The sequence below is a fragment of the Ictalurus furcatus genome, chromosome 21, assembly GCF_023375685.1.
Source record: "Ictalurus furcatus strain D&B chromosome 21, Billie_1.0, whole genome shotgun sequence".
In the NCBI taxonomy this organism is placed as follows: Eukaryota; Metazoa; Chordata; class Actinopteri; order Siluriformes; family Ictaluridae; genus Ictalurus; species Ictalurus furcatus.
The window spans coordinates 17,449,038-17,461,598 of record NC_071275.1 but is presented as its reverse complement, the minus strand read 5'-3'; the positions used below and the strand labels follow the sequence as shown (position 1 = coordinate 17,461,598).

Genomic DNA, 12,561 nt, shown 5'->3' with positions numbered 1-12,561 from the left:
TAGAGGTTTCTTTTTCTCTTTTTTTTTTTTGCATTATATAAATGATAAAGAAATCTGGAACATGCAACCGGTGGAGAAAATTATACTGGATGAACATTTGGGGTTTGTGCTAAATGTGAAAATGTGAAAATGTCCCCCTAGTCTATTGATCAGCGACTGCAGGCTAAGTAATAAGGAATACGACTCTCGTATTCGTGGCTGTCCCGTTGTAGGAAAATAATCAGCGACAGGGTTGTGTGATGAACACGGAGTAGAGTTACTGTTATTACCCCAGAGATAATTCTTTTCCAATAACAGTACGTCCTGATGTGTTTTATTCCTCTTCTATATTCCATCAGTTACCATTTTTATTTATTAAAGCCTGACGGTCGGACCATTTTTACAATCCAAGCGCAAAGCTATGATCACCTGTACTGACCTCCGGAGCCGTCCGTAATGAGGAACTGTCACGTTAATATGTTTAAGGGTGGGTTGCACCAATAAGGATTAATCTTAAATCTAGATTAAATCAAGGTTTATCTAATAATTCCGTTTGCACCAAACGTTAAACCTTGTTTAAAATAAGCAGGCTTACATATCAACCATCACATTAATCCTGGATTTAATTTCACAATAAACCTGGATTAACTATAATCTAGTTGCTCCATCACTTTAAACTCAGATTTTGAATTTTTTTTTTTTTTTATTATTATTTGAATTTTTTTCATTTTCTCAGTCTGTATCGGTTATGCGAACGAGCGGTTAATAACGGCAGTTGAATTTTTTGTTTTCATTCAAAGTTTAAAGTTCACGATCCCTTTGGAAGTGAAAGAGTTACATTGTTGCTGTTTAGTTCCACTGGAGAATTTGTATATTTCCACCTTTATGAAATCTGCACGCACTGCCGCAATGTCGTGAATGGCGAATCCATCACGATGGAGAAAACGAATCGTAAATGGAGGTTTTAATCGCAGGTTAGAATTCTAATCCCTGATCTGTGTTTAAAATGAAGTGGTGCAACACAACTCGATTTAAAATAAAGCCCGGGTCAACAAATCCTAGATTAGCTCTGGACTGTGCTTAATTTAATCTTTACTGGTGCAACCCACCCTTAAAGTCTTAAAGTAGCTCGGCCATGGAACTTCGAAAGGATTGTCTAAGCGTGAGAGAGAACAGGCGCGTGGCCGTGTATTCCTCCTGGGTTTTGCGACTGCTGTTTTTTTTTTTTTTTTTAATTATTATTGCTGTTTTGTTGTCGCTGTTTAGAGCCTCCGCCCAGGTTTCTTTCTCTGAATCACTGGTGCAGAATTCCTGGATGCCGTCTCTGAGATACGGATGTTTGGGGCACTGCACGTTTTGCGTCCCAAATGATGTCATTGCTTTTGTTCGATGCTAATTTTATCGAGTAAAACACAATGACTGGTTTGAAGAAGTGTGTGTATGGGTGTGAGTGTCTGTGTGTGTGTGTGTGTGTGTGTGTGAGTGAGTACGTGTAAGTACGGGTTCCCACAATTACAATATCATCAAGTCAAGCAAATAAGATAAACTATATCTATTGTGTGCAGCGTGTGAACTGCGCTCTCAGGGATCGAAACAGAGACACGTGTTACAGAAAGTGTGAGGAACGTGGGGGTTGGGGTGGGAATGACACCTTATACTGCACTCTTGTGGTGAAAGATAGAAAAGGCAGGCTGTGGAAGTCTGTGTAGTAGGTTATATGTAGATTTATAATAATGGACAGTTAGTCACAGTGTACAGGAAGTCATTTGGAGTTATAAAGGATAAGACTGATAACCCTGCCGTGTGTGTGTTGCAGATGAACGACATGATCCTGTACACCTTCCCTCAGCAGGATGGGAAATACAGGATGAAGAATACTCTTTCTCTCAGTGGGATGAAGGTACAATCCACAGTTCAGCGCTGCGGTTTTGCAGAATTTTAGTTTCTGAATGCTTAATAGGAAAGAATCGAGATCATTTGCATTTGACTCTTGGTGCGTCTTGATTATTCATCTAACTCCTAATCTAACTCAAAATCCTTTTCATTTTTTAACCTTTTTTTTTTTTTGCTCACCATCTCCCTCTTTAGATGGGGGGGGGGGTATTATTATGCACGTGTACAACAGGAATGAATACATGAGAGAAACAAATGTAAAAATTAAATAATAAATAAATAAATAAATATTATACCTAAATATACTAAATATACTCATCTTCATATACACTGCAACAAATCTGATACTTCTCTTTATTATTATTAGTAGTAGTAGTTTTTTTTTTTTATATAAATATGAGACGGTTAAACCTATTTCTAGATAGAACAAGAGCATTTTAAACTTGAAATGATTATATAAGTTCTATGCCTAGAAAAAATGGTCTTATATTTGTTCTATAATTAATCTCATAATGAGAAATATTACTGTAGTATTACTGTAGCTTTAGTTGTTGTCAATATGTTACATAAGCTCGTGGAGCGTCGCTATCGTAGACATAATCTCCAGCTTTCATTAAAGATCGAGAGGCGTAACCAAGGAAGGAGGAGCGATACTAAATTCAATGAGTTGTTATCGATTATAGAATAGTAATGATTAAGATCTGAACAGTGTCAGAAAGATTGAGGGGCATCACTGAAGAACATTAGTGTCCTAACAAACATGTCTGTGGCTGAATGGGGGAGTGATTCCTTTAACACATGACCTTGTGTGTGTGTGTGTGTATGTATGTATACAGGTTAGTAAACCGGTCATCGATAACATCCTCAACACACTAAGGATAGAGGTCAATGATGTCACCATCACCCTCTCGGCCAGGTATGGACCCGTCTTTATGCACATTTGCGCGAGTGCACCCTGTATCAGGTGTACACGTAGCTCTATTTACATCCAGTGTCGAATGTTGAGCAAAATTCAAAAGCATTTCCATAAAAAAAAAAATCTGTCAAAAGGAAACGCAAAAACGACATGCTTTTATCAGCACGGATGTTTTAAAGACAAGACGGCATGCCGAGTAAACTGAAGTTTCCAGCTCAAACACATGTTCAGCGTAGATCTCCTAATAACAGAAGCATGCCAAATGATATGACGCCACAGCTGTTTTGTTTCCATCTGCAATCCATGACATCATCAAAATGGTGCAGGCCGAACACACAGAATCATGCAGATACTTGAATACACACTCTAGCTTTCGTCATGATTTCTGCATTTTTTCATTATATCAGCATGTGGATAAATAACACTAGTTTCATATTAATCTCTCTCTCTCTCTCTCTCTCTCTCTCTATAGCTCTGTAGGAGAGAGGGAGGACTGGTTCCACACTCTGAGCCGAGCTATAGCCGACCACGCTGCAGGCCTCAATACGTTCAGCTCCTCCAGCGAGGTGATCATCGTCTTTACCTACTTAAGCTTAGATATTTGTGTGTGTGTGTGTGTGTGTGAGGGTGATTGTGATTGGCTTACTTTCCAGTTTTCTAACCCAGAAAGCTGACTTCATGCATGAACACGTGGTATCACGGGGTATACGGCGGATGCAGCGTGTATCCGTGTGTGATGTGGCGCGTTATTTTTCCAGGCGCGAGAGAAGCTGTGGATGTCTCTGGGAGAAGCCGCGCCTGTCCTGGTGCCCATCTCTCACGCCATGATGTGCATGAACTGCGCGTCAGATTTCAGTCTCACGCTGCGCAGGCACCAGTGCAACGCATGTGGCAAGGTAACACACGCAGTCTCACACACCTGACACTTACTCACCCACAGCAGTACCATAAAGTCTTCAGTGTTACAGATTTAAAACATTGCTATAGGTGTGAAGAAATAATAACGATTTACACCAATCATCCTGGTCAAAAGTTTACACCCCCCCTTTGCTCTTAATGTATCGTGTCGCCTTCTTGAGCATCAGTGAATGTTTGCACCTTTTGTAATAGTCCTGTGCGAGTCCCTCAGTTGAGTTCCTAAGTGTGGAAAGACGGATATCAACATCATATAGTCTGTTGGGAAGGAGTCAAATATGTAGAAGATGCTGGAAAAGTAAAGAATGTGCAGGTCCTGGAGGATTTTTCTGAAGAACAGTGGGCAGTTTAACTGCTCAGGACAAACAAGGGACTCGTGAAGAACTCTCACAAAACATAAACACAGACAGTCGCTGATCATCCAGGTAACGACACGCAGTATTAAGAATCAAGCGTGTGTAAACTTTTGAACTGGTTCATTTGTGTAAGTTATTACACAACTGAACTCAATAAAAACTAAACACAATTTTTATGATCCCTCTTAACTAATAACTGTAGGTTATTGATTGCACTTTTGTTTCCCGCCTGCAGGTGGTGTGTCGCTCCTGCTCAAGGAACAGATACCCGCTGAAGTATCTGAAGGACCGAATAGCTAAAGTTTGTGACCGCTGCTACGCCGAGCTCAAGAAACGAGGCATGTTTTCCAAAAAGGGTTTACCCCTAAGTAAAGCTGCATGAGCTAGTATTGATCTTTTTTTTTTATTTTTTATTTTATATTATTTGCATACAACAAGTATTTTACAGTCAATTTTAGAGCCACAGGCAAAAAAAAAAAGAGTGATTTTTAAAATAAAATGTACATAGTAATATTATTAATAAAATAATATTACAATAGTAAAAAAGAATCTAATTAATGACAATGCACTATAACACTATCATAAGCAATTGTAATTTTAAAATCATAAGCGATTTTATCGCCAACGTCCTTTTCCTGTCCTCGCTGCTTCACCGTGACGTCACATCATATTAATGCTGCATTCGACTATGGCTCATAACTCCGACTAGGAAAACCCTAAGAAAACACCCCCCCAGTTCTTAATTCCTATCCGTAAACTCGACACGGTCTCCTCAACCCCCGAATTCAGCAAGTGACATCAAATCAAAATGGCTGCCACAGCATCAACTTTAAACAAAGCAGCACTTCTTTATTTTTACACACGTCACACTGTATATGTGAGTATTTGCTTTAGATCAGTCCACCTGCAGACATATTAGCTGTCAAATCTATAACGTTTAATATATAGATCATTGTTTTGAGGATGTACATTTACATCGCTCGTCACGGTTAGCCGACTAGCTTATTGCTAACAAACGACGAACATGGAGGTGAACTCAAGACGTAAGTGGAACACAGCGTCAAATCCTTTCGCGGAATGATAGTAAAGTATCTATATTTAAAAATCACGGCGCCCCCTGGTGTTCGGTGGTCCCTAAGCAACCACTTATAACACTTCTGCCAAGAAACAGCCCTGGTGACCAGGATATTGAAAACTATGCTCGTTTATTATGAAGATTTCTCCCATTTTTGAAAGTTGTAAATAATGTAGCCTTGAAAAATATTGTTTTTTGAGAAATTAATCAAAATCGTCCAGTTGGTAGTGGCCTCAAACTGTAATCAGTTGAAACCAAGGCAAATCTTCGGACACTTCTAAACTGTCATGTTTCGTGTGTGTGTGTGTGTGTGTGTGTGTGTATATATAGGTGGGAACGTTCCTATTCCATGTGGTAGTGCGAGTCCACATACACAGCGCGCCAGCAGACCACTGTCCGCTGTGTTTCAGAGCCTGCAGCCTCCCAGCCTGTGGAAGAACAGGAAGAGCAGCATATCACCCCTCGCTCAGGTATTACTGTACACTCTCTCTCTCTCTCTCTCTCTCTCTCTATTTATTTATTTATTTATTTATTTATGTGTTTGTTTCCTTCTCTGTTATTCCTCTGTTATGCTTGTGTGTGTGTGTGTGTGTGTGTGTAGGTGTCAGTGGGTGCTGAAGGCTCCACTATGAGTGGGAGTTTGCAGAGGCGGAAGAAGAGCAAGCGGAAGTGGAAGAGGCTGTGGTTCCTGCTCAAAGACAAGGTGCTCTATACCTTCACAGCTCGAGAGGTGAGGGGACACAGAGTCTCCTACACCAACACACACACACACACACACAAACACACACAATCACAAACATACAGACTTTTATCTTTGACCTTTGTGAGGGTGTCCACTGTCTCGTGTATTACTGGAGCTAAATAATGTTACACCTGCTGTAGAGCCAAACACAGACGTAAACAAAGGAAATTTTTTGGCTCATTATTTGTTTTTAAACAAAATCTATTCATGGGGACCCGCCAAATACCCACATAGGGTCACGATAAATATACGCAGATTTTTTTGGCAGTAATGAAATCAACACGTTTGTGTGCACTTAAGTAATCTGATCACGTAAAAAAAAAAAAAAAAAAAAAGCTCAGGTTTTCATGAATCAGACAGTAACAAATCTTCCATTTTTCTTTCGTAATACATCATACCTGCAGCTCTGCAGCCATTTTTTCAACCTATTTACTGTTTCCATAGCAACTTGTGTTTCTCGGGTTCGGTTTGCACAAATACAGAGATGTAGAGAAACGAGACATATCAGCTGTATGATAACTAGTCAAGTTATAATCAAGGTGTCTTTAACTGTTTTCTTGATAAAAGCTTATGAAGGCTAAAACAGCAGTTATATAAGCATGAAAACTTTAACAGTTATATTATTAGCATCTGAGCTTTAATTACAGTTATATTATTAGCATCTGAGCTTTAATTACAGTTATATTATTACCGTCCGAGCTTTAATTACAGTTATATTATTGGCATCTGAGCTTTAATTACAGTTATATTATTAGCATCTGAGCTTTAATTACAGTTATATTATTAGCATCTGAGCTTTAATTACAGTTATATTATTACCGTCCGAGCTTTAATTACAGTTATATTATTACCGTCCGAGCTTTAATTTCAGCCATATTTATTACCGTCCGAGCTTTAATTTCAGTCATAGTATTAGCGTCCGAGCTTTAATTACAGTTATATTATTAGCGTCCGAGCTTTAATTTCAGTCATATTATTAGCATCCGAGTTTTAATTACAGTTATATTATTAGCGTCCGAGCTTTAATTTCAGTCATATTATTAGCATCCGAGTTTTAATTTCAGTCATATTATTACCGTCCGAGCTTTAATTTCAGTCATATTTATTACCGTCCGAGCTTTAATTTCAGTCATAGTATTAGCGTCCGAGCTTTAATTACAGTTATATTATTAGCGTCCGAGCTTTAATTTCAGTCATATTATTAGCATCCGAGCTTTAATTTCAGTCATATTATTAGCATCCGAGTTTTAATTTCAGTCATATTATTACCGTCCGAGCTTTAATTTCAGTCATATTTATTACCGTCCGAGCTTTAATTTCAGTCATAGTATTAGCGTCCGAGCTTTAATTACAGTTATATTATTAGCGTCCGAGCTTTAATTTCAGTCATATTATTAGCATCTGAGCTTTAATTTCAGTCATATTATTAGCGTCCGAGCTTTAATTACAGTTGTATTATTAGCGTCCGAGCTTTAATTTCAGTCATATTATTACCGTCCGAGCTTTAATTACAGTTGTATTATTAGCGTCCGAGCTTTAATTTCAGTCATATTATTACTGTCCGAGCTTTAATTACAGTTGTATTATTAGCGTACATGTAAACACACTCAGGTTGCATGATAACAATGCAGCTTGACAAATGAAAGGATCTACAGTAGTGCGTTCTACACACCCACACACACACACACACACACACACACACACTCATACACACACAGACACAGACACACACAATTAATTGTCATCGACTCTCTCCCAGCCAGCACATGATATCTACATGCACAGACTCCAACTCATGATCAAGCCAAATCACATTCTTTATCTTTCATTTGTCACATTCATGTTCATTACTGAACCTCGCTCTCGCTCTCTCTCTCTGTCTCTCTCTCTCTCTTTCTCTGTCTCTCTCCCTGTCTCTCTCTCACTCTCCCTCTTTCTCTCTCTCTCTCTTTCTCTCTCTCTCCGTCTCTTCAGGATAAAGTGGCGAGTGAGAGTTTACCTCTTCAGGGTTTCACTGTGAAGCTGTCTGATCAGTCCGAGGGTGAGGACACAGGTGGTGTCTTTCAGCTCTACCACAAAAAAACTCTGTACTACACATTCAGAGCGGATGATCACCACACCGCACGAAGGTCTGTCTGTCTCACACATACACACACACACACACAAATATACACAAACAAACACTCCAAATGAATGGCAGGTTTTTTAAAATGATTTATTGCAGTTTAATCACTGCGACAGACCAAATAAAATCATACAGAACAGCAAATAAATATATAATAACTTCATTATAATGTATAACATCCCAATACAGCTCTAATGAGTGCTTTATGATAGGTACGAGCACTCGGAGTGTGAAACCTATAAGCCTACAGAAAAAAATACAACTCATAAAACAAAACAGTGGTGGCGCCTAAAGTACATAACGAGACTGATAAAGATTTTGGACTTGACCCGATTTGATTAGATCTGCAGAAAGTCATTTCTAACATTTCTCAATTCACTAAGTAAGGACTAAAACACTTTCAAACACCCCCGCAGATGATTACAGCACATCCCAAAGTCTTTCAGTCAGCTAATACCGCTGCAATTTGCCAATGATAAAAAATGCCTTTTTTTTTATTATTATTATTAATTACAGAACATCACATCATACTTTTTTATTCATTTATAGTTACTTTTAATGCTGTGGATGGAGACAAGAAGTTATAAACACTACTCTAAATAGCTGATCCCTGACCAGCCTCGTTTTTTCTCTCACTTTTGACAAAAAAATTTTTAAAAATGGTCATGTTAGAGAAATCTGAGGGAAAAAAAGAAAGCGTCTCGAATACTTACTGCAACATTACAATACAAACGATAACATATTAGAACGATTAGATATAGTATTAATATAAACCTTGCAGCCAGAAATAAGTATTACCAGAGCTTCTGTTATAGACAATGAATCAACACCTTCTGACCAATCAGATTTGTGAATGCAACAGGTATAAACATTTCTCCATTCTCGATACAGTATACTTAGATCTTTGGTTAGATTTCGAGTATTTTAGAGTATTTCTAATGCGGTAATCGAAACCACAGGAAAATACCGGGTGTTTACAAACTTTTGACACATATACAACTTTATATTTGATTTTCTCCTCTTTCTCCCATGTTCACGTTCTTTTTGTTTTATTTTTACAGATGGGTGAATGCCATGGAGGAAGCCACAGTATTATAGTATTAACTGCAGCAGTGTGACTGTAAGCCGTGACTTTTCTAAACAAAGACGAAGAGGAAAGCGTATGTTAAACCACAACTCACTCCTACCCGAAGGAATATTTGCGCCTTTTGGGTTTTTTTGTTTTCTTCCACCGCAGACGTATAAATGGAGTCGTTTCTGCATACGATCGCTGGAAATTCCACGATGGAAGAAAAGACAGTGTTACTTGACTCGACTTTGTTCACTTTCTCGCCGAAGAAAAAAAAGTGAAGAATGCCAAATGTAAATAAAGTGACATAAAACGGAGGAATCTTTTTATAAGGACAGAACATTTTACACACGTCGGATTTATCCGCTTCGATTTTTTTCAAGTATATAAGTTTAAATGTCAGCTGTTTGAATTTTGATACGCGGTGATTTGGATTGATGTGTATTGTGTGAAATCTACCCTAACAATTTCAGCATAGGAAAGTTTGATACAAGACTGTATATTAGCTGTATATTTCATCATTAGAGATGAGAATTTAGGCTGTAATATAATTATAGGGCAATGTCAATTGTGCCATTGTTTTTCATTTATCGTCATTTTTTTTGTTTTAATTTACACATTCGGTCTGAATTTCTCTTGTGGCTTAGTTTAAAAAAAAAAAATGCACACAATTTCATACTCGAAAAATGTTGCTTCTTTAGTTTTGCACTGGAGCTACAAGAAGTCAGTCTGTCTCAATTTATATTTTAGACAAATATATGCACAAATCAACATCATTAGTCTATGTGATCTCATTATTTAATGTTTTGTATAGTCCATATTTACAGATTTAATTATAAAATACAACTATATGACTGTCCGCATAACTTTTTCGCTCCTTCAAACTTTTGGGAGGCGGGGCTTAGGGGGGTGAACTGACACCAGTATGTCCTCATTCAAACTTTTGGCAGGCATGGCTTAATGGGGTGAACTGACACCAATGTGTCCTTGTGCAAACTTTTTTGAGGTGGGGCTTAAAGGGCAGACTGACATCAATACGTCCTCATTCAAACGTTTGGGAGGCGGAGCTTAAGGAGGAAGACTGACACCAGTATGTCCTCATTCAGACTTCTGGAAGGCCGGGCTTAAAGGGCAGACTGATGCCAATATGTCCTCATTCAAACTTTTGGGAGGCGCGGCTTAAAGGGCAGACTGATACCAATATGTCCTCATTCAAACTTCTGGGAGGCGGGGCTTAAGGGGATAAACTGACACCAATGTGTCCTTGTGCAAACATTTTTGAGGCGGGGCTTAAAGTACAGACTGACACCAATATGTCCTTGTGCAGACATTTTTGAGGCGGGGTTTAAAGTACAGACTGACACCAATGTGTCCTTGTGCAGACTTTTGGTAGGCGGGGCTTAAAGTACAGACTGACACCAATGTGTCCTTGTGCAAACATTTTTGAGGCGGGGCTTAAAGTACAGACTGACACCAATGTGTCCTTGTGCAGACCTTTGGTAGGCAGGGATTAAAGTGCAGACTGACACCAATGTGTCCTCATTAAAATTTTTGGGAGGTGTAGCTTAGGGACCGGACAGACACCAACTGCGCTAAAGGAAAAAATGATTTCAGTTATCCAAGATGACTGCCTGTATAATGCATTTTTGTCTATTTCTTTTGTTTAGATTTGCTAGCTTTATATATAAATGACATGACTGATTTGAGGAAGATATTTAGACTTCTCTGACGTCTCAGGCCGATCTGAGGCGGAGCTCCATTTCCGAACTAAAGAAGCGAACATGACTCGCTAAAGCACGTCATTTGGAAAATTGTGTAAAAAAAAAAAAAAAGGTTTCCTTTCATCTCAGTGATGACGCCTGATAATGATGATGCTGAGTCTTTCCTACTACATGAACTATCGTTACTGTGTCATATTAAGGCCTGATTATAGTCTATAATTTTACTTTATTACATTTCAAAACTCTTTATCCTGCGTAGCACCATGTCGTGTTGTCGAGGATGCGTCCTGATCTCGATCTCCACCCATGCCTGTTGTTTTCTCTATACTTCCATACACGTCTCTGAATTCTCCAGTTGCTTTGAAAAAGTCTGAACCAGCACCAGAGAACATTTCATCTTACATCAATACAGCGCCGTTCTCTTTAAATAGGCTGATATAAATATCTTTACGATGTTCGTTCCTGCTGTTATTTTCATGAACACTGAGGCCGAGTACGCGTTTGAATGTTCTTCCACCTGTCGCTCACAGGTTTTGCATTGTTTCTATACACGGTAACCAGATGTCAGGAACGGCGTCGTGAACCACATTCAAATCACCGATGGAAATTTGTCCACAGGGGATCGCACTCTTTGACAAATGTCTCCACACCAGAGAAGTGTGTGTGGAAGGTGTATAATCCATCTAAAAACTGTCTTTGTATCGATCCCTGCTTCGCTCAATCAGATTAGTACAATGTTAAAAATACGGGATTCTATAGGGCTGAGATTGGAGAACACTGATAATATGTTTCTTTAAATATCTGTTGTATTGCACTGATTTGTAAGAGACAGAGTGATGACACAGTATTGAATTTATCCAGGTTTATTCTGCTGCACATATCGATGATACACTGAGAACGCAGAGGAACGTGTTGCAAATGATACTGTAAGCTGCTTTTTTACCGCACACTATAACGAAGCCCGTTCTGCTTTCTTTTCCCCCGCCGTCTCACAATCTCTCCAGGTTCTTTGCTTCAAAGGCAATGTTTTTATCCCTTGGAAAAAGAAGCAAAACAAAACAAATGGGCAGTACTGAACTTTTTATCAGATCTAGAGATGCACAGTATCTCACTTTTGATGTTACAGTCACACACTGTGTTACGTTATGATGGCTATATATACGACAAACAACAGAATCTAGAGCAATGTAAATGAAATGTACATAATTATTAAGAAAAACATGCATCTTTTCTTTTATTTGCACTGATAGTAAGAAAAAGAAAGTTATGCCAGTTTTATCAAGTTTTATTAAGGTGAATCAGCTGTATGGATTTGGGATATTATTGTTCAAATAAATATAGTAAACAGATGTGTCACATACAGGCAATATTTTTTTTTAATATAATAATAATATAATCATAGAAGAAGAAAAAAAGAATGATTGATTATTATTTATGTTTATATATTTTTCACAATTTATTTGGATTATATATATGGTGAATTATTATTGTTGTTGTACATGAATTATAATTTCATGATTATAGATAATAATAATAATAATAACAGAAGAAGAACTATTATTATTTATGTTTATATATTTTTATATACAGTTATTATTATTATGGTCTTGCTGTTTTACATATAAAATTTTAATTTCATGATTAATAATAATAATAATAATTATTATTATTATTATTATAAAAATGTAATGTGATAATGCATAAAAGTATAATGTATACTATTTTTAATTGTATTTAGTTAACCCATCTGAGTGCTTTAAATACAAATAT

At 37.8% G+C, this 12,561-nt stretch overlaps 1 protein-coding gene across 3 annotated transcripts in view; it reads left to right on the top strand.

Annotated features, from left to right (window-relative positions):
* Window positions 1-12,140, top strand: part of fgd5a (FYVE, RhoGEF and PH domain containing 5a) — a 54,196-nt gene extending 42,056 nt beyond the window's left edge. For 2 of the 3 annotated variants that reach the window (XM_053652668.1, XM_053652667.1), the window contains exons 13-21: window positions 1,796-1,879; window positions 2,709-2,788; window positions 3,261-3,354; window positions 3,547-3,684; window positions 4,295-4,397; window positions 5,465-5,604; window positions 5,736-5,864; window positions 7,851-8,005; window positions 9,063-12,140. In XM_053652668.1, coding sequence (XP_053508643.1) covers window positions 1,796-1,879; window positions 2,709-2,788; window positions 3,261-3,354; window positions 3,547-3,684; window positions 4,295-4,397; window positions 5,465-5,604; window positions 5,736-5,864; window positions 7,851-8,005; window positions 9,063-9,099 — 960 coding nt within the window. In that variant the 3' untranslated portion in view covers window positions 9,100-12,140. The remainder of the gene's footprint in view (window positions 1-1,795; window positions 1,880-2,708; window positions 2,789-3,260; window positions 3,355-3,546; window positions 3,685-4,294; window positions 4,398-5,464; window positions 5,605-5,735; window positions 5,865-7,850; window positions 8,006-9,062) is intronic. The other variant, XM_053652669.1, reaches the window with a different exon arrangement.
* Window positions 12,141-12,561: the final 421 nt, after the last annotated feature.